This window comes from Salmo trutta, chromosome 20 (genome assembly GCF_901001165.1).
Source record: "Salmo trutta chromosome 20, fSalTru1.1, whole genome shotgun sequence".
NCBI lineage: Eukaryota > Metazoa > Chordata > Actinopteri > Salmoniformes > Salmonidae > Salmo > Salmo trutta.
The window spans coordinates 36,200,480-36,228,250 of NC_042976.1; the positions used below are offsets into that span (position 1 = coordinate 36,200,480).

At 40.7% G+C, this 27,771-nt stretch overlaps 1 protein-coding gene across 6 annotated transcripts in view; it reads left to right on the plus strand.

Annotated features, from left to right (window-relative positions):
- Positions 1–27,771, plus strand: part of LOC115155960 (E3 ubiquitin-protein ligase Midline-1) — a 63,192-nt gene that overhangs the window by 31,710 nt on the left and 3,711 nt on the right. For 2 of the 6 annotated variants that reach the window (XM_029703088.1, XM_029703091.1), the window contains exons 2-7: positions 14,921–15,642; positions 17,574–17,639; positions 22,984–23,079; positions 24,310–24,417; positions 26,517–26,665; positions 26,779–26,906. In XM_029703088.1, coding sequence (XP_029558948.1) covers positions 14,977–15,642; positions 17,574–17,639; positions 22,984–23,079; positions 24,310–24,417; positions 26,517–26,665; positions 26,779–26,906 — 1,213 coding nt within the window. In that variant the 5' untranslated portion in view covers positions 14,921–14,976. Of the gene's footprint in view, positions 1–5,797; positions 6,044–12,269; positions 12,563–14,920; positions 15,643–17,573; positions 17,640–22,983; positions 23,080–24,309; positions 24,418–26,516; positions 26,666–26,778; positions 26,907–27,771 lie in introns of those variants that run through there. The other 4 variants (XM_029703092.1, XM_029703093.1, XM_029703089.1 and 1 more) reach the window with 3 other exon arrangements.

Below are 27,771 nucleotides of genomic sequence, written 5' to 3' on the forward strand. Positions count from 1 at the left end.
AAGTGTCATGTCTGGAGGAAACCTGGCACTATCCCTACGGTGAAGCATGGTGGTGGCAGCATCATGCTGTGGGGATGTTTTTCAGCTTCAGGGAATGGGAGACCAGTCAGGATCGAGGAAAAGATGAATGGAGCAAAGTACAGAGAGATCATTGATGAAAACCTGCTCCAGAGCACTCAGGACCTCAGATTTGGGCGAAGGTTCAACTTTCGAACAGGACAAAGACCATAAGCACACAGCCAAGACAACATAGGAGTGGCTTCGAGACAAGTCTCTGAATGTCCTTGAGTGGCCCAGCCAGAGCCCACACTTGAACCTAATCAAACATCTCTGGAGAGACCTGAAACTACCTGTGCAACGACACTCCCCATCCAACCTGACAAAGCTTGAGAGCATCTGCAGAGAAGAATGGGAAAAACTCCCCAAATACAGGTGTGCCAAGCTTGTAGCGTCATACCCAAGAAGACTCAAGGTTGTAATCGCCGCCAAAGGTGCTTCAACAAAGTACTCAGTAAAGGGTCTGAATACTTACGTAAATGTGATTTTTCAGTTTTTATTTTTAAGAAATTAGTAAAACCTGTTTTTGCTTTGTTATTACGGGTATTGTGTGCAGATTGATGAGGGGGAAAAAACAATTCGTGACCGACCGGCTCAAATCGTTCTTATGTTTTTTACATTGGATAACAGTAGAGACTCACAGCTACAAATGGTATATCATACACTATAGTTGATTAACAATGGGAAAGTAACTTTGCTTTGAAAGTTGATAAACTTTTGAGAAAATGGCCTTTAAATATTTTGGTACTACTACTGGAGAGCCCTTCTTTGTCTACACCCATTCAGCATCGTTCACACCCTCTTAAGCTTTATCCCTACCCATCTCTTTAAGGGTTGATCCAAGCGATCTGTACTAACAACAAAAGTCAAACACCCAAACTAACTTGCTAGCTACTTCCAGACAGAAATAACAGAACAGATCACTGAACATTACTCGCTCGAGCAGAGTTGGTTAGGCTGTTATGTAATCCAGAGTGTTGGTGACTGCAACTGTGCTGTCAGACTGAGAGTTCAGAGCGCTCTGAACCTCACAACGGCAGTCAAGCACCCAAGCTAACTGGCTGACATTGGCTAGCTTGCTAGCTACTTCCAGACACATAATGAGAGAACATCCCAATCTGACCATTTTTCTCACCCTAGCAGAGCTGGTTAGGCTGTTTTCATGTTATCCAGAGCGTTGGTGACTAACTGTGCTGCTGGCAACAATTGAATTACTCTTTCTTGCCGACGTTAACTGACACCGGCCATGTTCAATGGGTGTTGAGCGTTCGTAAATTCAGCAGTTATTCTGCACTCTGGCACAAACAGATGAGAGTGCTATGATATTGGAGTATATGGCCAGACTGAATTTACGAACGCACCAAAATGGTTACTTGGATAATGGAGTCTTTTGGTAAAACATGTAGCTAGCTAGGTAAACAATGAACCATAATCCCAACTCATGACGTTACTACCCTGCATGAATCTGCAGGTAAATAAACCAACCAGGTTCAATGTTAGCTAGCTAACATTAGGCTATAGCTAGCTAAGCAAATGGCTCTGATATATGAATAGTAAGGTCATACATGTAACGTTAGCTAGTGAGCCAGCCAACATACGTTAACTAGCTAGGCAAACAATGAAACATAATCCCAACCCATGACATTACTACCCTGCATAAATCTACAGGTATCTAACCAACCACATTCAATGTTAGTTAGCTAACATTAGGCTATAGCTAGCCAAGCAAATGGCCCTTTCTCTCAAAATTAGAAATGTGTAATATCTGAAAATGTAGCTAGCTAGACTATCTTACCTGTATACATCATTCATGGATGAACGCGTCTCCTGTCAGATGCAATGGTTGCCCTTAGTTTGAAGATGTAATCCTGAGAAAGGTGTTTTCTCCATCTCCTATAGCTATCATATTCGAAGTCCACTGATTTCAAAACTCGGTCCTCCAGAAATTGGGGAGCAACACATATGCAGTTTTAATACGCGATACATTTTTTTGAAAAAATAAGCGTTAGACAGGATTACCTAGACATACTGACCAGCTCAAATAGACAGAAGCGTGCCACATGGCAGACCAATCCAAACTCATCTCTCGGCATGTCCAGCCCACTCATTATCTCATTCAATCATGGCTAGAGGGAAGGTTGCTGCCTTTTCTTTGGCTAAATCAACTAGGCTTGTAATTAAACAATTTTATTCGTCTTTACAGATGGAAAATTCACATGTTCGAGAAGGCATTTCTGCCAAAAAACACATTTTGATTAAAAAAAATAAGTTTACGTTCAAACAGGTCTCCTGTGAAGTAATGAGCCGCGACATAAGCCTAGTTTCCTGAAACTATTTTTAATTCAATTTTAGAATAAGGCTGTAGCGTACAGAATGTGGAAAAAGTCAAGGGGTCTCAATACATTCCGAATGCACTGTATATATATTTAAATATCCATAATATCAAAGCTCACTACATTGAATCCCACACAATTAAAACATTGAATCCAACACAATTTAAAAGTCCATTTCATAGGGAACATTACAAACTGGAATATATGTAGTAACTTTCTTTGAAGAGATCGTGATTGGGTCTAAATAGGCGTTTGGCGTTTAGTAGTCTAAATGTAGTGTACTTGTCTTTAACTGCCATTTCCCAAAAGTTAGATTCTTCCGACACACCAACACATTTTTCTCAGCTCCAGAAGCATCTACGTTCATCAACTTTTGTGTGGTTATTCTTAGATACAGTATGTTCTCCAGACTGTTACAAATTGAATTGTTTATGTGTTGTACAATTTTTATTGTAGATAACATTTTCTTCTGAATAATGTGCCAAAAATACATTAAACATACATTTGTATATTTAATTGATAGCGCCTCATTTGCATATTAGAAAAAAATATTTAAGAAACCTTTTAATACAAAAATGTATTAAATCCAAATTGATTAAATCCATCAGGAAAGTAGAGGTCACTATTGATTGATAGTGGCAGTATTTGTACACAGCTATTGGCCGGTGTCCAATACAATACAGTGAATACACAGGGCTGGATATGTGTCCTACAGATGTAGGATCTTAATTTGATCACTATTTTGTTGCTGAGAATTTTCCAAGCTTCTAGTGTATCCATGATTTAAAAAGGCTTCTAAAGTTTGTCATAAAAAAAATGTCAGACTTGATTTGACCTAACAAAGGCTCAACCCCTACAAAAAAGGAGCAATAATTAGAAATCCACATAACAATTCACATTTTCTGTTGCTGCAGTAATACTGTCCTGCTGTAGCAAACTGGCTCAAATTAAGATAGGGCAACTGTACAATGCTGTTTTGTGGCAGCCCTCTGAGGCGACTGATATGCCAATGTTGATTAGGATGAAGAAGGAACAATGGTAGCAATTGTATTTACTGTAGGCCATCAACGTCATACTGGAGCAGATTTCCATGACAGACGTTATGCAGTGTGCACTGGCCACTCACACACACATCTGTTTTGATTAGTTGTCAAAATAGACTGTGCACACTACTGTGTTTTGTACCACATTTTAAACCACAGTATTTCATCACGGTAAGCCCAGTTGCTCTAGTGTAATTGGTTACTGAGATATTGTTATTCATTGCTCAATCTTTGCTCAACCCAAGAAGAGCTGGATGTCTTTTTCAGCGGTATGAAGTGAAAAAGGAAACATGAGCGTTCTCATGGCAGGGGTCCGGCTCTGGGTAATTACCAATCTAAATCGATTACTGCCTGAGTTCTGTAGCCAGCATGCTGTGCTGGAGCCTTAGCACGGTAAGCTAACACAGGGTTTATTATGAGATATCAATAGTCGTAGTGATCCAATGAGGTCATTGATTAAAGGTCATTCCAGGTAGTGGAACATGTGAGCTGAGCTACGGTATATACCTTAGCCTTTAGCTATGGAGGTGTGATGGAAGCCAAGGTTTCGCATTGATCAGATGTTATACGGTGTGATGGCATCAACAGGCGGCTGCCAAACTTGCCTGGTAGCTGCAGACGTTAGGAGAGGAAGTTTTTTTTCTCCACATGACCACAGAGCGGTGCAACTGGTGCCAACAAACTGAGACTATCAACACTGTCTCACTGTTTCAACCACAAACACATTCCTCTACTTCCATGTTTCAATGTCCAGTAAAATTGTTTACCGGGCAAGATGGAGCGTGTGCTCGGTGCGAGAAACTTACACGGTGCTTGTCAAGTTTGATAGAAGTCAAGATAAAACATCCCAGTGTTCTGCTTTTTTGTCACGTCAGCATTATGATCATGTTTCCAATGAGAATGCTGAAAAGATGCTGTTATGACAATAAACCCAGTTTTCATAAAGAAGAGAATGGTAAACAATATAGCCAATATCACTATGGAAGTCTTTAGTTTTTTTCCACTGCGGGAGTTGCTGACCTGTTAGGTCAGTGGTCTAATTCTGTGGAAGTATAATACAATCTGTAACGTAACAATGTAAATGATATGGTAATTTGGGGTATTATCAACAGTAAAAAACTCTTTGGAGCGTATGATGACCTAGCTAGCCAGTAGCTAGCTAACACCAGACACAGATGAAAGGGGAAACATATAAGTATCTTTGCCATAGATTAATAATGTACACTTTTAAATATATTTGCTGACAAGGCGGTACTTATTGAAATTATGTAGGTGAATATCATGTTACCATTGGTGTATTAAAATGAGAGTCAGGGTGAGGTCACTCTATTGCCTTAATAAACCCCGCCTCCTGAATCCAAGTGTTTGACATGGGGAAGGGAGCCAGTAACTTTATGATCAAACTTTATCAATGTAACAGCAACAGTCATTTTTCATACTTTGGTCATCTTACTTTGATCCAATGTCATAAAAAAACATGATTTTTGACTGTTCATGACCTTCAAACCTTAAATTGTTGAGCACTTTGCCCAATCGTCGTTACCAGTTCAGAAGCCTTTGTTAAAGCTTCTAGAAGTGCAAGTGATATCAAACAACAAATATTCATCAATACAGTATGCTGTAATGTGTAAACACTTTACCTAGCAGCCAACCTGCTTGCACCAATGCCCTGTAATTACAGTAAAATACTGTGAAATACAAACCCCCTCCCCTCAATAATTGTAATTCATTCATCCATTAATTAATTCCGATTACAGTATAATTTACTTTTTTTACAGTATAATACAGTCACTTTTAACGTATTGTACTGTGTCATTACTCAGTACTTGCTTTGATACTGTACTTTACAGTAGGTGTACTGTAATATGAAATGCATAATTTTACAGTGCATGCATGGTGACATCATTGACTGTTTTGCTTGGCTATATGACTCTGGTCTGTGTTGAGTTTCCCGGGGACTGGGATGAGACCCACCACCTCATATTGTTACAGTTGTGTTTTTCATCAATTAGATCAACATTGGTATGTTGTGGCGCATAAAAAAAACACAATTGTGATATACTAGATTAATAACGTTGTTATACCTGTTGTGGTTTTATACATCAACGGCAAGTCACTTAACCCACATAAATTATGATTTCTGGTTATTGGATTATAAACATGCTCTAGGACAGTAATACCATATTTGCCATTTGGATATACTGTCATAACAGAGCATTAGATGGCAACGCTTCTCAGCTCACAATCCCTGAACAGACACCCCCCCCCCCCCCCCCCCCCTCTCAGAGGTCCCTCCCCCTCTGTGTGATTGGTTGGGGCAACAGTTTGTAGCCCACAGGGGCCAGATACTGTACTCAGTAGAACAGAGAGAAAAGGAGGACAGCTTCAACCCTCCTGCCTCTTCTCAATAGGCTGAGAGGACAGGGTTAGAGGACCAGAAACTTAAATCAGAGCCAACAGACTGGTACTGGAGGTAAACGCTTAAGCGTAGGGGTGAGCTAGTTTGTCCAGATTGCTCCAGGGCCTAGTACAGTATTACCAGACTTGTCAACTGTGAGACCTCTTCTTTTCCCCCTGTTTGTGGATGATGGGACTTTAGCCATGTGGCAGGTAAAAAAGAGGTTACTGCTTACTTAATCTTTGGGGTTGCTTATTTTCCTTCAAGCAAGTGGTTTCTCTCTCTCTCTGTGTGTGTGTGTGCGTGTGCGTGTGCAGTAAGTGCTTGATATCAGTGTGTCGACAGAACAAGTTTCTGAGACTCGAGGCAGGGTACAGTTCAAAAGCTGATGTCACTGCTGCATTGCACTCAGAAATGCCATTATGTTTGACGACAGATGAATTATCAAAGTGACGTTACAGAGTGTAGAATAACACAGCGGTGGAGAGGCCATGTGAATGTGAAAGGAAAGAATACAACAACACCATTAATGGTGTGATTATGTGCAATGGGTTGTCTGTAATCAGCATTCTTTGGATGTCACCTCATTTTGTGATTAGAAAAGCCGGTATGCCAATTTCAGTGCTGACACCATGCCAAGGTTTACATGTTGATCGTCATGAAAACATCATTTATGAGACAGGTGCAAGAAGTGATCCATCTTTATTTAAATCAAACAGGCTGTTTGCAGAATGCAGTTGAAGTGCCAGCCTTTATTGTTCAGCTTGTTGAATGTGACCAGTTTAGGATGTTATTTTCTCACAAACGCCAATTAAAGCTGTTTTTGTTAAGTGAAGCTGCTATTTTTCAACAGTGTATTGCCAATAAAGACTTTGAGTTTTTTACAGTCTTGATGGCTCTACTAGTGCTGCCAGGGGATTGAAAATATGTCCTGATGAAAACAAAACACATCTCCTGATGCCCCACCAAATGTTATAGACCTCAGTTAAGATAAGATAAACACAAGTGAAAGATAGCAGTGTTTCGCGATCTGGGTTACCTCTTTAACTCTCAAGCATGATGTGTAATATTGTGACAGAAGCTTGCCTGTAGTTTTACAGCAGAGCTTATCTGTGGGCAAGTCATCCTTAAGAACGTCTTATTTTCGAAGTGTAAAATGTAGACTTTGCTGTTGGAGCCTGGGGTTTTCCTTATTAATTAGTAACTCATTGTTTCCCAGCAGAGCTGAAGAATGTCTGACTTTCTCTGCAGTCGCTCTTTGATCACTTGTGTGGTAAATAATGTATCACCATGGAAACCTTGTGGGCTGGCCACTAGTGGTATCAGGGAATGTGTCAGTCAGTGAATCATTTGTTGAGATTCAGTCTTTGGAATCCAGGTGTTGAAAAAGAAGAAAAAGAAGAAAAGAAGCAACGGTAGAGTCGGGATAGTGTGTTTGTTTGGGAGTCTGCAACAGTAACGTTTTGTTTGACGCTGCTATAGAAACTATTTCAGAAGTCTGTGAATGCATAGTTCGTAACTTATCATCAGCATAACCTGATATTCAATTATGTCAGGGATCGTCAGTGTCAGGCAGTTTTTATGTCGGCCACAAGATGTCCCCCTTTAACCTGTTTTTCAGTGGGTTGAGTTGTCCATCAATTTCTATGTGGTGATCTGATATCACAATGCAGCAATGTATACAGCACATTTCATAAGAATGAAAATATATCTCTTGAAGTTAACCCATACATTTTTGAGATATTCAGTTCTTCAGATATTCCTAAACCCTCAATTTAACCCACTGAGTTATTTGTACAGTATTTGGGGGATCAAGGGACAAAATATGTTTTGATTGATCATGTTTTAATTAAAACGACTGGAACTTGAGATGAATGTAATCCAACTGCGACCAATTCTGTTATCACGACATCGATGCTGGTCTAGGGCTTTGCTGGGAAAGCCACAGTCTTAGGGGGATTCAGTGAAAGTTCATGTGGTTATGGAAAGAAAACAACATTTTCCTGCTGATGCCACCTGCCAAGCAGCAGGGAGGAAATGGGAGAGTTTGGCTGTTCTGATTACTGACCAGGATGACCTACAGAAAGACTGGCCGTGCCAGCAGCTGGCCTAGTTAACAGACCCTCTGTTCTAAAGCTCTTTGACTGCTTCGCTGGCTAAAGGCTAACTGGCAATGTATCAATCCAACTACTGGCCTCCGTTTCCAGTTTCTTATCTTTGCTCAAATCAGCATTGGACTCTCAGCTGCATAAAAACTCCTTTGCAGTGTATTTTTTTTTAGATGGTTGCATTTCATAACTGTATTATTGTCTGTTCACATGTACACCCCTTACTCTAGGCTATTGTTTATTGGCACACATTTGTAATCAATATCCCTCAACAGGACATCAACTTAACAAATGAAACACCTACTGTACTGTCCAAATCAATATAGAAAGTCCTGCAGGCTCTAGTTGTATCTTATTTTGATTATTGTCCAGTCATATGGTCAAGTGCTGCAAAGAAAGACCTAGTTAAGCTGCAGCTGGCCCAGAACAGAGCGGCACGTCTTGCACTTTATTATCATCAAAGGGATAATATTAATGCTATGCATGCCAGTTTCTCTTGGCTAAGAGTTGAGGAAAGACTGACTGCATTACATCTTGTTGTTATAAGAAACATTAATATGTTGGAAATACGAAATTGTTTGCATAGTCAACTTACACGCAGCACTGAGACACACACTTACCTCACCAGACATGCCACCAGGGGTCTTTCACAGTCCCCAGGTCCAGAACAAATTCAAGGAAACGTACAGTATTATACAGAGCCATGAGTGCATGGAACTTCCATCTCATATAGAGAAAGTGAACAGCAAACCTGATTTAAAAAACAAATACATGTCATGTCACAACGCCTCTCCCCCATGTGACCTACTTTTTGTGTGTATGTACTGACATGTATATGTAACTGAGAGATGCTCACACACTACATGTTAATGTTTTTTAAATGTATGTAAATTCTAGTCTTTTGTCTGTAATATATTTTCCGTTATGTGTCGGATCCCAGTAAGACTAGCTGTCGCCATTGGCGTCGGGCTAATGGGAATCCTAATAAATCAAAATGTTAAATATACTGAAATGATTGTCGAAATTTACAACAGGTCACATGCTCTCATTAGAATTCCATACATGCAGTACAAATCCATAGTCAATTGGTTGTGCATTAGCTTCGCCACAATAGTAGAAACTCAGTATAGTGCAAACCCCTGAATAAAGCTGGTTTGCCTTTTCAACATAATTCTATTTGACAGGTGGAGGGCCCTTGAAGTAAAACAAATGTTGATTTCTATCATCCACTTAGATAGCACAGCACACCACTGTGCTTCCTGGTTTGTTTTCTAATTTATGAAAGCAGTAAATTCCCATGTTTTTGGTGAATGTGGGTCAGGATGAGGCCCCTGCTGAAAATCACAGTGATGTGTACGGGTGCAGATTTGGGAGATTAGAGGTTTTGTCTAATCATCTGCCTCTCGCCACAGCTGTAAATCACATTAGGCAGACAGAGTGGGCTGTTAGGCCACTCCATTGAACCGGCTGCTTTTGGGTGCAGCACCAGGCCGCACATTGGTCACAGATACGCTGTGAAGACAGGATTACAGATAATGATGTTAGGTATCTGCCCCAGGAAAAAAGGGGATTAGAGCAAGTTCTCTCTCTCTCTTTCTCTAATAATAAATATATGGATTGCGGCCATCATTAGAGATGATAAAAGAGTCTGGCATAGCCAATTAAAAGGTGCTTGAATTGGAGAGAAAACAATCTGACACAAAAATGAGAATGAGAGCACATATCTTGTTTTTCTTTTTAAATGTAACCTTTATTTAACTAGGCAAGTCAGTTAAGAACAAATTCTTATTTACAATGACGGCCTACCCCGGCCAAACCCGGATGACGCTGGGCCAATTGTGCACCGCCCTATGGGACTCCCAATCACGGCCGGATGTGATACAGCCTGGATTCGAACCAGGGTGTCTGTAGCGATGCCTCAAGCACTGAGATGCAATGTCTTAGACAGCTGCGCTGCGCGGGAGCCCAAAAGGTAATATTTGTCCAAGGATGACTCTAGTTTAAATAACATTTCAATTTAGTTATTAGGCCTAATATCCAAATTCAGAGTTTCCCTGAAGTGCCATATTGCTTAGTACTAATGCTTGATACAAGATTAAAGCATCTATCCCACACTGGAAAACTGTCAGTGACCACGTGCAGTGATGCCTATCCCTGTTTATTGTTCCGCTGCTCTTTCAGTTCAGCAGAGATACCACCCTGCATGTCTGGGCCCTGGGAATAAGCAGTTTACAGTTAACTCTGTGAGTAAGCGATTTATCAGTTTTCCTGCATTAATCTGACCCTGCTGGCACTAAATGTTGGGGATTTACAACCTTTATGATGAGAGCTTTGTGGGGCTCTTTAGGCTGGTGGTGTCTAGATGTGGCTACACATTAGGCGGCGTTAGTTGGCTTTTTGGGTGGTGTTTCTCCCTCTCTCAGGCCACGCTGATGCACAGTCCTACTGGCTATCGATGGTGGGTTCAGTGCCAACCAATGACTGTAGGTGCCAACCCCGGTTGGCTGTAAAGCCCGTCCCAGCCCCATCGTAAAGGTCACATTTCATATGGGCCTTTTTCCAAAGCTGGCAGTGGGCAGACAGGCGACTGGCTTCAAGGCAATTGATCATTCATCTCCAATAAATGCTTTGTCAATGGGAAAAAGGTTCATGCAACATGATCTTTGTGTATGACTTGAATACTGACTATAGTAAAGTTGTATTTCCTATAGACAGTGTTCTAACAATGCCATTCATTCATTTTGTATTCTGCATGAATGTGTTGCATATTTATGGCAATGTTCTTTGAGTACTTTGTGTAGAATTTGTTTTAAATAGAAATAGCAGGCATGTGTAAGGCTACTATGGGTGTGGAAATGAACTGTGGGTGTGGGTTTTTCATTAGGAACCTCTGGGTCCTGAGTGTGTTTTGATGAACCCCACTCTCCCCCGCTGAGAATCACGGACACTGAGTCGCTGACATTACCGTACAGAACACTACAGCATTACAGCAGGCATTCCTGCCCAGCTGGAGGCTTCACATGAAGTCAGTCAGGGGAATGCCATTCACATTCCCAATGCCATGTGTCTCTCACTTTCATACCCACCGCTTTGTGTTCACCACTGCATGTCTATAATGTCTACAGTGTGGATCTGTCTGTCAGACAGGTGATTCTATCTCAATTGTCATTTTGAATGATAGGAGAATTCAAATGTACCGGAGGGAGGTAGGGACATGAAGAGCAAATAGTAGATGGTAGACATGCCTTGGTGAACACAAACCCTTACCTAAAAGTGATCCATCCCGCTTTAGAAGGCACTGGAACAAATGAACACAGGTCTTATCATGAAGAGACACATGTCTACAGATTGCACTGGTCTTGAGGAGAGGGCTAGAAATTAAATTGTTTATTTTAAAACAGAATGTGGAGCTTTTGTGGTCTAATAAAGATTTTGTGAAGCTTTGTAGGCTTACTGCCTCAACCCAGTGAGAGACACTGATGGTCTGTATAGAGGCAGACAACAGATGTAATCTGTGCAGTCTAGGTCAATTTGTTGTTTGGGAGCACAGGGAATCAGAGATCCCTGCCTGCCCTCCTTGTGTTTCAGATGAATCCTGCTGCCAGCAAGGCTCCCATCCCAACCCATCCCCTGTGTGTGCACATTCCTGCGTGCCTGTGTAGAGATGTAGGATCTTAATTTGACCAGTCTTTCATTGCTGAAAATATTCCTGCACAGCAAGAAATGCTAACTTGTAATGTATTTCGAGTTTTAAAATGGCTTCTAAAGTTTGTAATTTCCACTTAGACTTGATTTGTCCTAATGAAAGTATATCAACGCCTACAAAAATGTCTATTCATTATAATTCACATAATAGTTCACATTTCCTGTTGCTGCAGATATTTTTTCCTGCTGTAGCAAACTGGCTCATATTAAAATCCTACATATGTGTGCATGTGTGTTGTCAGGCTTTCTCTTTTTTAATCCCTGGTGACAGAGCCAAGAAAAGTTCTGCCACACAGGGCAGCATTGTGCCGCTGGAGAGGCAGAGGAGACGGTCACGGAGGGAAACGGATCCTGACGCTGTCCTCTCTGGATCACAGCTCAGTGGGCAGGGCTCAGAGCACAGAGGACACTGACCTGTCTGTCCTGTGTGAGGGCCAAAGCTATACTGACTAGACCAACCATGGTCCTATGGAGCTCTGTCCCTGCTTATATCCAGCCACTCGCTCTTTCTCTTTTTTTCTCTTCTCTCTCTCTCTCTCTCTCTCTCTCTTGTTCTCTCTCTTGTTCTCTCTCTGCCAATACTTCCAGTGAGTAATTGAGTGCTGGCCGGCTCTCCTACTGTAGGTGGAGCTGGCTTTCCTGGAATTGTGGGGCAGCTCTTCCTGTTGTGCTTGCTACTTGCTACCTCTTGCTCTCCGTCTCCTGGTTAATGACAGCCCTGCTCCGCTGCCGCAGGATTACTGCCTTATGAAGACTTGTTCCATCTGGATGCTGGCCTCTCTTCTGTTACTGCACACTGCCACCGCCTCGTTTCGGGGGGTTTCTTTTGTTGTTGTTTAATATACTTTCATGATTTGGATCAGAAGTTCCCCTTCAACTGAAATGTCTCTGCAGTGCAAAGCGGGAAAAAATCCATCGGTGGGTAAAGTAAACTGCTTATGAATGGGAAAGCTTTCAGGGGAGTGCGTAAGGTGCAGTTGCTGTGAAGCACTTTGTTCTGGCTCTCTGCCATAGTATACTTTTACAGGGTTTTTGTGTAACTCTAGGGCTTTTGTGGCTGTTTGTATGATGACATCAAGGCTGAGACGCTTTCATTTGTGTACAGTATTTGTATTGTTCATGCAAAGCTCTTAGATCCTTTTGCATATTTATGAACTATTATTTGGCTTTATTGAATGGAGACGAAATAATTTACAGGGCATGTTCGGTCACACATTTCAGGATATTTGTATGTTACCGTTGTATTGTAATTTGGTTAGAGGAAATACAAAAAAATATATATTCTGACCGATGTGTCATAGGAGTTGTGTTTGACTTGTGGAATACTTGTCAAACACATTACAAGAGACAAACATGGCCGGACGGTGATCATCTGTGGATTTAGTAGTCACTCTACTTCTACAACAACTATTCTTACATTACAGTAGACATGAGCACCAATATACCGTTGTATATTAGCAAGTATTGTTGAGATTTTGTAATTCACTTTTCACCAGATTCATTTACTTCAGTGTGCAAAATATCTCAACTTGGCATCGTGTGCACTGTGCATGAAAAATAGATTCTTTAAAACGACATTTAAAATAGATGATTTGAAGTGTCTTGGGTGCTCAAGGTCAAGATGCTAAGATTGTACTACATTTTTAATGGAGGAAACCATAAACTATCATAATATTTCTAACTGTTTCTGAAAAATGTTTCCTTACCGCTAACAAACTATTGTTATACTTCTACTCTCTGAGCATCACTTTTGAACATTGGATACACAAACTCCACCCCCCTACTCATTTAGCCAGCAAGCTTGTCTCATCAACTTGGATAACAGAGAAAACTTTGTTACTCCAAAAAAAAATCACATTCAGACACCTGCATTAAACTCCATGTCTGCACAAACCAACAATAGTAGCACAACAAAGCCCCACAGATACATTCATATTGTCTGCATCACAGACATGGGAGACAAGTGCAACAGACAATTGTCTCTTGTCTCATACAGTAGGTTAGCTGAGTGCCTCTGCGGATTTGACTAGAATAGGAGGGGGAACAAACCCGGGCCTGTAGTTCTGGGGCCTGGGGTAATTGCTGTATCCTCACAACTTCAAAGACCACTTGTGCCCGGCTGGCCTGATAATGAGCTTTTGCCTTCTTTCACACGTAATTAGTGGAGGTAGAGAGTTTACACAGGGAGACGTAGTGGTCACAGAGTGTCTACTCGCAGCTGGGGTGTCTGACTGGCCTGTAACAAAGGCTCTGTGTCCATCAGTCCAGTCACAGTGTGGAGCTCCAGCTGTGAACAGGCAGGGTAAGGTCTTCTGCTTCACTGAGCTGTCTGGCCTCACTGTCCTGCACTGTCCTGGGCTAGCTAGCCAGACCAAGCCTTTCCGTATACATGGGCCAGGCTATTATTGTATGCACTGTATGTCTACTTGAGTCAATTTCGTGTTTCTGGAGTTATATCATCAAAACAGTTCAAAACGCTTACATAAAATATTCACTGTTTGTTTGTTTGTTTTTCCCAATTACAGTCTTCAGTTGTTTGGTTGTTGCATCACAGGGAATAAGGACAGATGTGCCTCCCTATAAAATATGTATGGATTAGTTCAGGGGAAATTAAGATCAACATGGATTGCTTAACTTTTTTACGAACATCACTTTCATTTCTATGGAGCTTTAATCATTTATATTTGTCTGAAGGGTTTAGAACACGCCAAAACTCAATTTCATTCAATACCCCTGATAAAGATACCACAGATGTGTTATCCAGTACCTGCTATTTATTCCTCTAGAACATCAAGTAATCTCCACTTTTTTTAAATGAGGAATGTGGAAGACCACTCATTAATTTATATTCTGGAAAGGTTGACAACCCCCTATAGCTCAACCCTTTTCGAACCCTTCACTTCTCTCTCTTTCTGTCTCTCTTTCTCTCTCTCTCTCTCTCTCTCTCGCTCTCTTTCGCTCTCTCTTTATCGCTTTCTCTCTCTCTCTCTCTCTCTCTCGCGCTCTCTTTCGCTCTCTCTTTATCGCTTTCTTTCTTTCTTTCTCTCTCTCTCTCTTTCGCTCTCTCTCTCTTTCTCACTCTCTCTCTCTCTCGCTCTCTTTCGCTCTCTCTTTATCGTTTTCTTTCTTTCTCTCTCTCTCTCTCTCTTTCGCTCTCTCTCTCTTTCACACTCTCTCTCTCGCTCTCTTTCGCTCTCTATCGCTTTCTTTCTTTCTCTCTCTTTCTCTCTCTCTCTCTTCCATTCTCTAATGATGTACTACATGTCATCCCTACAGATAGCTGATCAGCTTCCCTGGATTTTGCTGACGACACTGCTTTGTTGTGCGTGAAGATGGAAACACTGGAGTCGGAGCTGACCTGCCCAATCTGTCTGGAGCTCTTCGAGGACCCGTTGCTCTTGCCCTGCGCTCACAGCCTGTGTTTCAACTGTGCCCACCGCATCCTAGTCTCCCACTGCACCCCCAACGAGCCTGTGCAGTCCATCAGCGCCTTCCAGTGCCCAACCTGTCGCTATGTCATCACCCTCAGCCAGAGGGGCCTAGAAGGACTGAAGCGTAACGTCACTCTGCAGAACATCATTGACCGCTTTCAGAAGGCTTCCGTGAGCGGGCCCAACTCCCCCAGTGAGACTCGCCGCGAGCGGGCCGCCCTAGACAGCAAGGCCATGACCTCCCCCAGCGAGAGGGTGCAGTGTCAGTTCTGTGAGCAGGACCCTCCCCAAGATGCCGTCAAGACCTGTGTCACCTGCGAGGTGTCCTACTGCGACGAGTGCCTGAAGGCCACCCACCCCAATAAGAAGCCCTTCACTGGCCACCGTCTGATCGAGCCCATGCCGGACTGCCACCTCAGGGGACTCATGTGCCTGGAGCACGAGGACGAGAAGGTGAACATGTACTGTGTCACAGATGAACAGTTGATCTGTGCCTTGTGCAAACTGGTCGGTCGGCATCGGGACCACCAAGTAGCAGCACTCAGCGACCGCTACGAGAAACTGAAGGTAAGAGATGCTACTGTACAATACTGTGCACAGCTTCAGGAATGTCTTGGGAGTATCTGGGGAGTTAATGATTGACTGTGAAGAGCTCATTGTGTACACATTGTGAGATTTAAAATCATATTTTGATGAAAATCAAGTTTGAATTTGTAAGTATACTAGATAAACAAGATTGTGCCTGAATTGCGTGACACAAATATTGATCAAATTCAATATTTGACCATTCACTTTTTGTTTTGTGGAGATTCACCACACATTTTTCATTTTTTTTCATGACTTACTATTTTATATCACCAGCTTTTCAAAAACACTAAAACGATGTGATTGTTATACAGTGTTGTTTCCAGAATGTAATATTTTATTTGTGGCCGTATCATAAAAATCTGTGACCTACTGCAGTTTGAGAAAAAACACATTGTTCAACATGTCATAGAGACATCGTGATGATGGAATTTGAAAATTATATTTGAGATTCACATTAAACTTGAGTCATTAACATTATACATATTATCCAATATTTCAATAAATAGTCTTTCCCCCAATGATATCCTCTTTTCTTTTATCATACTAGATCTGTTTCCCCAGACTAAGACTAATGGGTGAATCAGGAGTCATTGCTGATGGCAACAGTGCAGTACAAGAGCACAATATACAATCAGGCAACTTCACTATTATATGATATGTATTATAGATCTACAGATGTCTGGGCTCTTGACGTATGAAACCTTAAAAGAAAGTATTACAGAAATGGCTAATGGAAATCCCCATTCAGTCGGATTCCCCAATAATACAACAGCATTAAACTAATGTGATTTCTGTTCATATTTCAAAGAGCAAGAGCTTTGGGAACAAGGAGTGATCACACACCAAGACACTCTTTCTTCGACGGGCTTAAATGTAACATTTGCCACGTAATTCCAACCAATAAAAAATCTTGCTTCCAGGGTTTCAGGTTAAGTAGAGCTAACCACTTTCCCTCCATGGTTCCATATTAATAAGGCGTCATGAGAGAGACTTTGTTAGCTGGAACACACAAAAAGGTGGCCACGCATTCCTTCCACTTTAGACTTGAATGAGCCCCTGTCAAAGCACTGAGATCTGGGCTTTGTGGGTTAGTATTTTGCCAGCACACGCCATGGGACACGATCATGGCTCCAGAAACCTCATGGGAGCAATTAATGCTTTATTACAAGGCAGAACCATGCAGCTGTGTGTAATAGTTAGCCTTTCACATGGAAATTGACCCTCACATTTGACAAGTTCTATCAAGAGATGCAGCAAGCAGGGCTGTGATGTTAGCAGACCTCAACCTTTTACATTCTATATTGATCAACATGTAAAGTATTGAAATATCTTCTCAGTAAAGTTGTTGTTTTAGTATTTGCAATTCATCAAGTGGACGCTAAAACTCCTTTTTTTTGTAGTTAACATTTTTTACCGTCTTTTATTTGTACAGTACAGTAGACATAGTCTATCTATTGTCATTTTATCACAGGCTATTGATGGCATATACATTTTCTTTTTAAATATTTGCATAAGGCAGCGTTTAGTTAATGCCTTTAGTAAATAAGAAGTCAGTGTAATAGTGTAGCAACTGAGTAGGTGTCAAGTCTAGCGAAAAGGTTTCTAGGGATCACATGGCTTCCACTGCATGGCTTTGAAAGACCACAGGACTTTTCACACATATATAAATATATAACACCACTTGAGCATGAATCATAAAAAGGGGTTTTTGCATTACATGATACACACAAACTATTTTTGCTTGTCCTTTCACCAAAAACAAAGAGAATGCCAATGGCGAATGTCAAGCTTGGTCCCAGACTCCCAGTGAAACTGAGATGCGGTAATCTTAGATTGCAGTATAGCGATTGAGGTCAGAGCATCAGCGTTAACCAGTTTCTCCTTTGTTTGATCATGCTGTCATTGTGCAGAGAACTCCAGACTGCTATCTCAGTGAGAGGAGTGAACAGGAGGAAGCATACCAGGTGATATCTACGGTATCTAAAGCATTACTCCAACTCTACATTCAGGGACAGGTCTACTAAGAGTTTATAGCTGCTATTTTCAATGGGGAATAAAAACTACAGACTAGAGTATCAAATATGATGCAATATACAGTAGAAATTATATTAAGGTCAAATCTAGATCATTTCCGGGGCTCTTTTATTCCCCTCTGAAAATATCAGGAGCATATTTTGCATATGTGCAAATGCTCGGTAAACCTGACCTTTAGAATATAGTCCACATTTTGTTGTGGATGGCTTCATGGCCTCTATGCGAGATCTGCATAGTTTATGTAATGAGTAGTGACATATCTATACATACAGTATATAGATATGTACTATGGAACATAGATTCACTTTTTGTGCCATCATACTGTTACATAAACACAAGAGAGAACACTTTAAAAAATGTTTTACATTACAAGATTTACATTACTAGGAAAATAACTATCCCCTACTTCACTGTTGCACTGTATTTTACTGGTATTACTAAGAGTAGGCAGTGGCAGACTTGTGGTTAACTATAACCCATGTATGTTCAATATTACTTGCCAGATATAAGATGCTCTATCTACTACACTGTAAAACATTTCCTGTAAAATGTACAGTTACTTACTGGCCGCAACTGGCCAGTAAGTTACTGTAATTAATTGTACAGTACGCTACTGTAATCCATTGTACGGTAATCCAAACATGTTACCAAAAATGTTACTGTAATCTAATTTACAGTACATTACTGAAATTGCCCATGCAGCGACATATTACCCAGTGTTCTCTGCGAGTTTGAATATTTAACATTTATATTTTGGTCATTTAGTGGGTGCTCTTGTCCTTAGCAACTTACATCCAGTGCATTAAATCAAGGTTGATAAAAAAAGAACACACGTCACAGTCATAGCAAGTAAAAGTTTATCTAACTGTTACTGAAAATGTTGTAGTTAAGGATACATTGGTCTTCAAAATAATTGTAATTACAACAAGACATCTTATTATATACTGTATCTTAGGTCATCTCTGGATAGTGCCAATACAATACTGAAATATTCACAGTAAATTCATGCCAGAGCAATGAAACACAGTACAATAAAGTAAAAGTGACTATAAACTAAGAAATTTTTTTCTACAGTATTTTACTGTAATTACAAGGAATTAGAGCAAGCAGGTTGGCTGTATGCATTTGCATATTAAAGCATATTAATGAATACTAGGTGTTTCATGTCCTTTTGATCTGTTTTGGCTTGCACTCAGGGCTTTCTGCCACTCTCATCTGTCTCCTATATCAGTTTAAGTATTAAGGAACTACTACCACATATCAAATAAATTGGTACAGTACTCTCACTAGCGGGTGCATCAAACATAGCCTCTTACAAGACACGCCTCAAAATATGTTAATGAGTGAGGAACAACAATACCATGCGTCCACTAATGTTTAAAAGGCTTTTGGTGCTCCAAAAATGCAATATGGTACTATATTCTGAATTACAGTACATTACTGGCAGCAATTGTCCAGTAAGCTACTGTAGAGTTTCAGAACAAGATTTGTAGAATTCCAAAAATACAGTATATTACCGTATTCTGTGGGGGTATAGCATTCTCACTCACAGGTCCAAAAAATATAGCCTCTTACAAGGCATGCTTTATAATATGTTAATGAGCCAGAGACTATTTTCCCGCCCACATTCTCCCACAATGCACCATAATGAATACTTTTTTTTTAAATACGGTATTTTACTGTGAATTCTACAGTGTTTTACTGTTGAAATTACAGAAAGGTATTTCAGTGTGCTGTAAAACAAATACAGTACTTTACTGTGCATTCTACGGTAATCTACTTTGTTTAGTTTATACAGTATTATACTGTTGATTAATACAGTAAGTTGCTGATCAAATTACAAAAACGGCTAGCAGTGTTCGTGGTCAAATTTTTCACTACAAATCCTACAATATATCTGATTAGAATGTCTGAGGCAGAAACAAATGAATGAAGTTATTCTGAGCATGGCAATTGTAATGTCACAACCACACTGGTCCTTACTTATCATCATAGACCTTAATACCCTTGTGTATGATAACTTTTTGTCTGTTTCTATTCCCCTGACCTTAGTACCAAGGTATTGTCATACTATCTCCCCAAGTCAGCATACAGTGGAGCTAAGATGACCTGGTCTTGGCTTAATTTTATGTTGTTGCAGCACTGTCCTTTGTGCTCCGTGTCTGTCACATGGGGCTATTGTCTTGATTTTGAAAAGTTTAATCTTTAACATAAAAGTGATAAGTCATCCCGCTTCACCTTTTGAAGTTAAACCTATAAAATATACAACAGCCAAAGTACAAAATAATCCTATCTAAATAAATAATGTTAACAGAGAGTTTTTGAAAGGATAAAATATTTTTGGACATGGAGATGCAGCCATAGGCCTCAATGCAAAAAGAAACCTACATGTGTTGCAAAATTAATTACACTTATCATGCCCCATTTCTTATTTTCACAAGTCTTGATGAGCTAGACTACAGTATGCTGATGGTCCTCTGCCAAGCCCCATCATTGCCCTATTTGGTTACATCCCAGAGGGCACATGCACTGTAGCACTCTCTGACTAACGTAGGAGGAACACGGATCAAAGACGTAACCGTAGTATTTAGATACCTGTACATGTCTGAAATCTCGTATGTTACCTTATGATGAATGCAGACAGAGAGGTGAGGAAGAGAGGGTAAGGGGTAAAAATAAACGTTCCCTTTTATATAATGAGACTGATCATTATTGATTATGGTACTGTAGAGTTTCCAGTAGTTTTACATTTTGTCCTCACTTTCATATGACATATTTTTCATATTTTCATTGAAAGATTCAAATTTTAATTTCCCTTACTATAATGATTAATTGTACAACTTTTTGCCTCAACTATAGAACATGTTTATACAGTTCCCTGCAATGGAGTTCTGTTTTCCTAAAGTAATCCAGACGCGATCAGAGAAGAATAGCTGCTTCCTCTGGATGAGGAATGCTTTTGGTCCCACACCTTTCTTTCGCTTTGGCTTGCTCAGTCTCTCTTCCTTTCTGACAAAAACCTGACAGGTCAGACCACTGTCGATGTTTGGAAACTGTCCTGCCAACTTTTCCATAATTTTACCACCTGATCTAAGGACAGTGAAAGTTTTGATTGTGTCGATTGTAAAAAAGGCAGGCAATAGCCTGGTTTATTATTTCAAACTCTATTAATATATTATAAAATAGTGCATTTCTTTGAAAGAGTGCGTTCACATGCAAAACAATGAAATTCACCATGTAGATGACTTGCCAGTGGCCACGGTCAAAAACTGTGCATCAACCCTCAAAAGGCTAAAGGAAGCCACGTCCACCTAAAATGAGTAACAGAGAGAGATGGAGTTGGCAGAGTGAGTTATCTAGTCTCCAGCATGGGCCTGCTGTCTCTCCTCTCAGAGTTGTTCTGGGAGCTTCTGCAGGGATCCAGATCCTCTCAGATTAATGGCATAGGATAAATCATCTCTGAGAGGAAGTGGATGCTTTATCTCCTGTTGGGAGTTGAAATGCCAACTGGCATGCCACCCTAACTGTCAAACGTTTATGGAAGAGAGACAGGAGAGTGAGGGAAATACCCTATTTACATAAAGCACCGTTGTTTTGGCCTGGCAACAGAGTGTTAACCCACCAAGAGGCATATCATTCATTATTATACCCTCTATGACTTCTTTTGTTTTCGCATTATGTCAACTTCCTTCACCAAGGCAATTATTTCAAGTGCATTATACAACTATACAGGCAAACATACAAATGAACACACTGCTGTATATAATTGCCTTTTTCGGGTAGATTCAATTATTATAACACATCCATTCATACGTTATGAACTGCATTGGAGCATTTTTCATTGCGTTGTAGTGTGTGGGTTGTTGTTCTGGAGAGGCTGCTTCAGCTCACTCAGCTGTTATCTAGCCGGGGCTCTCCGGGTCGGTCCCCTGCACCTTCCATCCAACCCAGCACAGAGCTATTCTAATGGTTTCATCACCTCTGCTTGAATATAAATAAATCATCTTGGTGAGAGCAGATAAAAAAAAGAATATGCTATTTCTGTACACACTGACGGCTGATGCACAGAGCCTTATGAAATCGCAACGCGAAAAGGCCGGCCTGAGAGAGCTTTCCCCGCCATTAGCTAAACAGTGACTTCACAGACACCTTCAGATCTCCAAAGTTCTATGCTCTCTGTTCACTCAATTCTTTAAACTTTTCATCATACAGTACAGATGTAGGATCTTAATTTGAGCCAGTTTACTACAACAGGAAAATGTTCCCGCATCAACAGGAAATGTGAATTATTATGTGGAGTATAATTAATGGACATTTTTGTAGGAGATGATACATTATTCATAAGGGAAAATCAAATCTGAAATTTCAAAGTGGAAATTACAAACCTCAAATATATTAATATATTAAAAATGTCCTGCATTGATTTTTTTTAAACATGGTGGACAATCTTTATATCTAGTATTTCAACAAGTTGTTCATTTCAATTGACTGTTTTCTAGAGGGCAACATAATGGTATAGAACTCCATTTTTGTATTCTCTTGCTGTGTTTATTTAGTGAAGTAGGCTCATGATGTTATCTATAGACCCATACACACATAACAATTCTCCTGGACAATAATCACAGTATTAAATTAATCCAGGATTATATACCGTTAACAAATAACCCTCTCAGACATCTAACCAATGCCCTTGTGCCCTCCTTACGCCTCACTGCATAACCCCTGTGGCAAGACAATGTAATCCTTCATGGAGAAGAGTAATACATTGCAATCTAAATTGTTGTGCCAGACAATAATACAACATAAAGAACCTTCTGGATGCATAACAGCCAAACAGAACTTCCCAAATATTAAACTAGCCATAGAGCAGAGCTGTAGATGTACAGCTCTGCCGTAGATAGACAAGCTGTGAGAGAGTTTGATCTGAGTCATCGCTGGGTGATTAATGCATGCATGGTTTAGTTGCCTAAATCTCTGGCAGATGCTCTTCTTGTCCCTCTCAACTTTGGGAGCTTAGTGAGCAGGCAGAAAGATGTGAGCTCTGGCGTTGGGGCTAGCTCAGAGGTCACTGACTGACTGATCACACACCAAATGGTACAAAACCAGACCCTATGAAGGGATTCTCTGTTAGCTTATCATCTTCCACCAGTGGACAGACATGGTTTTGATTTTGACTTCCCCGCTTCTTTCCAAATGTTGTGAACTGTGTACAGTTTGCTAGAGGAATATTATTTTCAGTTACATACTCTGTTGTTCATAGTTTTGCTCTATTATTTTTTCCCACAGCAAGCCTTGGACTCTAACCTCAGCAATCTAATCAAGAGGAACAATGAGTTGGAAACTCTGATGGGCAAGTTGATTCAGACTTGCCAACATGTGGAGGTAAGGATGTTTATCTATTTCCCTATTAGGCTATGTGGCACACCTCCCAGTTTCTCTGTCATTTCTAATGTTTGATTATTTGATTATATGATTATATGATTTCTTCCTTGTAAGAATTGTAAATTTAACCCATTACGTGCCAGAATAGATACAGTGGTTGCTGACATAAAGTGCATAGAAAAGGAAAAGGAATATCTCTGATTGGTAAAAAAAAAAAAAAACATAGCCTCAAACCTCAATATTGTCATATAGCATTCAAGCTCACCAGATTCTGTGAAATGCAAAACGTTGCAATTCGGTGAACATGTTAGAAAACTATGACATATCGAGAGCTTGGTACTGTAAGGTTCTATCTGCAAAAAGATGCAAAGAGATAATTGGCTCTAAAGTTCCGAACCCTCACTGGTTTGAATGGTGTCAGCGCTTTTTTATCTAGTATTCTTTTGAAATTAACAACATGAATTGGGGTATCTAGAGCGCTATATAGGTAGAGTACATTGAATAGAATAAGGTTACAGTATGTCAATTACTCAAGTTTGACAAAAATGCAGATAGAACCTTATAGTCCCAAGCTCTCAATATAATATAATATATCTCACGGACACAGCTACTGAAATGAATATGTTCACTGGGTATACAATAACGTGGACATGCCAGTAAACGTAACTGTATAAAGTAGGATATAGGCTAATCTTACTGTAGCCTATAAACATTGCAATATTGCCAAGCGTGCGTGAATGTCTGTGTGTATGTGCATGGTGAAGGGTTATTTGGGGGAATAGATAGATAGAACACAGCAAAACATGTGTGCATGAACCAATTGAGGACTAAAATGACACAGATGACACAACGTGCCCACAGAGACGAAAGAGAGAGTGGGCCATGTAGCAGCTCTGGCTGTATTTAGGAACACAGAACTACTGCTGCAATGACTATGCTCAGCTGATTCTCACCTGTGGCACTGTGCTACCCTGTGTGTGATGACTGTATTGTGTAGATCTAACCTGGGAAACCCTAGGTAGGTCTTCTGCCTCAAGTGGACTGCAATCTCATATGAGCCAGAGGGGCTTTGTTACTGTATATGAGCATTATTGTATTATAACAATGAATATTTGTAAATGTTTGATTGTACTATCTGTTATCCTGTATCAGGCCAAATCCACTCCAATGAAAGACCATCATCTACCACATTCATATCTTTGACCATCCCTGTTCTAATCTCTTCCCAAGTGTAATGCATCAAGACAAGAGAACAAGCTCCTTGAAGAATGTGACCTCTTGATCGACATCATACAGCAGAGAAGGCAGATGATAGCCACCAAGATAAAGGAGGGCAAGGTAATTTCTTAGGCGTTAGTATGTTTTGATGGTTACTGAGGAGGGCAGATGGGTCAGGCTGCTTATCCCTTGGGAGATGCTCAGTCTTGCTCTTCATCTTCCTCGTGCCGCCAAGGTTGAACTTTCTGTTAAGCCTGAGGATGTACACTCTCACACAATCTCAAAAACAACGGCCATCATTATCATATTTCCCAGCATGCAGGTTGTTTTTAGAACTGTTTGTTTCAAAATGTGTGTTTTTGCATGCAAATTGATTGATTGATCTTATGCTGCACAAAGATAAATAACATACATAAGAAAACTAATACAATCTGTTAGTAGTTGGATTTATTGCACCGGTTACTGAGTTGTTCCTGTTGGGATGGTTTAGGTAGTAACATTTTATAAAATGTTTCCTACCTTGGCAGTCACTTAAAACGCAGGTAGCAGGTGATTAAACGTTCCCATTTTTGGACTCCCTTACGCTGGCTGGATTCCAATAGAAATTACATGTCACTTTGCAAGCCACCATAATGGGACTGCAAACCAGGAGATTCAGACCACTGTGTTTGGGTAAAACTACACATTCAACGTACGCCTGCCTCAAAAGGGTTCTTCAATTGTCCCCATAGGATAACACTTTTGGGTTCCAGGTAGAACCCTCTGTGAAAAGGGTTCTACCTGGAACCCAAAAGGGTTTTTCATAGGTTTCTCCTATGGCAGGGGTGTCAAACTCATTCCATGGAGGGCCTAGTGTCTGTTGGTTTTTGTTTTTTCCTTTTAATTAAGACCTAGACAACCAGGTGAGGGAGATCCTTACCAATTAATGACCTTCATTTATCAATCAAGTACAAGGGAGGAGTGAAAAGCCACAGACACTCGGCCGGTTAAGGTACAAACAACAAGGGTTCAATTATGCACCCATTCTAAAGGTACACAGGATATACTGTACCTTACCCTTACAGGATACCACTACAGTGACAAGTGTTTGTACCCCTTTAATAACGAATCTAAACCTTTATTTCTGAGAGCGTACGTTGTTACCATACCATAAGTCTCTGCTCGACATGCACAGCTTTCACTGACTATATAGCCTACCTCGAGAGACAAACATAAACAAGAGTCGGCTTCTTTGTTAGAATGCATGATTTAATTTACTCTGGAATTCAGATTTTATGAAAAAGTGTTGTCAGTGTGACTGATCTAACTATAATAGCTTGGTTGTGTACGTGCAATACAGTATGTATCCTGTAGTATGCTTACTAACAGTAATGGAGTATTGTTGCCACAGCATTTAGGAAACTTAAACAATTCCACTTGAGTTGTTTCCATTCCTTTCCCCCATTATTATGGGCTCACGAGTGGCGCAGAGGTCTAAGGCACTGCATCTCAGTGCCAGAGGTGTCACTACAGACCCTGGCTGTATCACAACCGGCTGTGATCGGGAATCCCGTAGGGCGGCGCACAATTGGCCCAGCGTCATCCGGGGTAGGCCGTCATTGTAAATATGAATTTGTTCTTAACTGACTTGCCTAGTTAAATAAAGGTTAAATGAAAACATAAAATAAGTGTCATTAGAGAGGGATTGAGGGGCTTGGAGGGATGGCTCTGGCGTGCTGTGCCATGTTCAGAACCACATCACACCTGTTTCCTGTGATCCCTCTGAGGAGCACTGCTTCCTTCCTTGCCCTGTGCCTCATGTCACAGTCAGGAGTCAGAGGCTGCTCTCTGCTCCCTGCCGATGGACGGAGGGGGCAAGCAGCCACACTCCCAGAGGGGAGGATGTAATGGCTCTGTTACCATGGTGATGTTATGGAGGATGTAGATTCTCCTCATGCCATCCTCAAAGTGTGTCTCTTATAATGGTTTAAGCAGATGTGATGAAATAAAAGCATGTTTTGAATTTGAGAAAATAGTGATATGTTTATGTACAAATGAATTACCTCTTGATTGTGACCGTTAAAGAAAGAACTGTCAACTCAATTGAACCTGGAGCTTTGGTAGTCCTTCAGTTTCTGAAGCCGCAGTAGCCTGAGAAGTAGGTTTGTAGACTTGATACTGCATGTCTACTGTACCTGCCTCTGCACCAGTGAATTCAATAATCCATTGTTTCTTTTCAGGCTATACGGCTGCGAAAGCTAGCCCAGCAGATCGCCAGCTGCAAGCAGATCATTGAGAGATCGTCGTCCCTCATCACTCAGGCTGATCACACCCTCAAGGAGACAGACCATGCCCGCTTCCTGCAAACAGCCAAAAACATCTGTGAAAGGTGAGCTATCAAGTCAACCGATTGTGGTGATAATGTTCCAAACCCCAACTGACTGAGAGTCACAGGTTGTAATAAGAGAAATGTCACGTGAATCCTGTATCATTGGGTTTCAGAGTGTCCATGGCAACAGCATCCTCTCAGATCCTGATACCAGAGATCAACCTAAATGACACCTTTGATACGTTTGCGTTGGACTTCACAAGGGAAAAGAAAATGCTGGAAAGCTTGGATTACCTCACAGGTGAACGCAATTCCGAACATGATCCTTGATATTAAGGATATTAAGAACATATCTATAACTCCAATCTATCTGAAATAGGAGATTATGGTAATAGTGCAATCCCTGTTTGTCTATTTCTTTAACAGTCAAAGTGAAAACAGCTACACTGTATTTGTATTTGTAATTATTATGGATCCCCATTAGTTACTCCAAGGCAGTAGCTACTCTTCCTGGGGTCCAGCAAAATTAAGGCAGTTATACCATTTTAAAAACATTACAATACATTTCAGAACAGATTTCACAACACATTAAGTGTGTGCCCTCATGCCACTACTCTACTACCACGTATCTACAACACAAAATCGTTGTGAATATATGTGTATAATGTGTATGTTATCATGGGTATGTGTGTAGCAACTCGTGTGTGTGTGGTAGCCTCTCATGTCAGAAGCTATGTGGCGTGTACAGTGGTTTTGACTGGGTAATACCCCTGGTGCTTTGTTGAGTGCTTCTTGAGGGCAAAGAAATGCTCAGGTTTAGAAGATACAGTTTGAGGTTTGTTTACAGTTTAATGAAATGGCTTTTGAGTGTTCTGGCTTTTAGGACATTCTCAACAGGGTGTCCTGTCCTCTGTTCTATATTGAGGCAGTGGGTTGTAGCTCAAGGAGCAGTAACTTTACCACCTGAATCAGCAGGTATCCTAGTGGTTAGAGCATTGGGCCAGTAACCGAAAGGTTGGTGGATCGAATCCCTGAGCTGGAAAAGTCTGTTGTTCTGCCCCTGAACAAGGCAGTTAACCCACTGTTCCTAGGCCGTCATTGTAAATAAGAATTAATTCCTCACTGACTTGCTTAGTTAAATAAAGGTTAAATAAAAAATAAGAAAA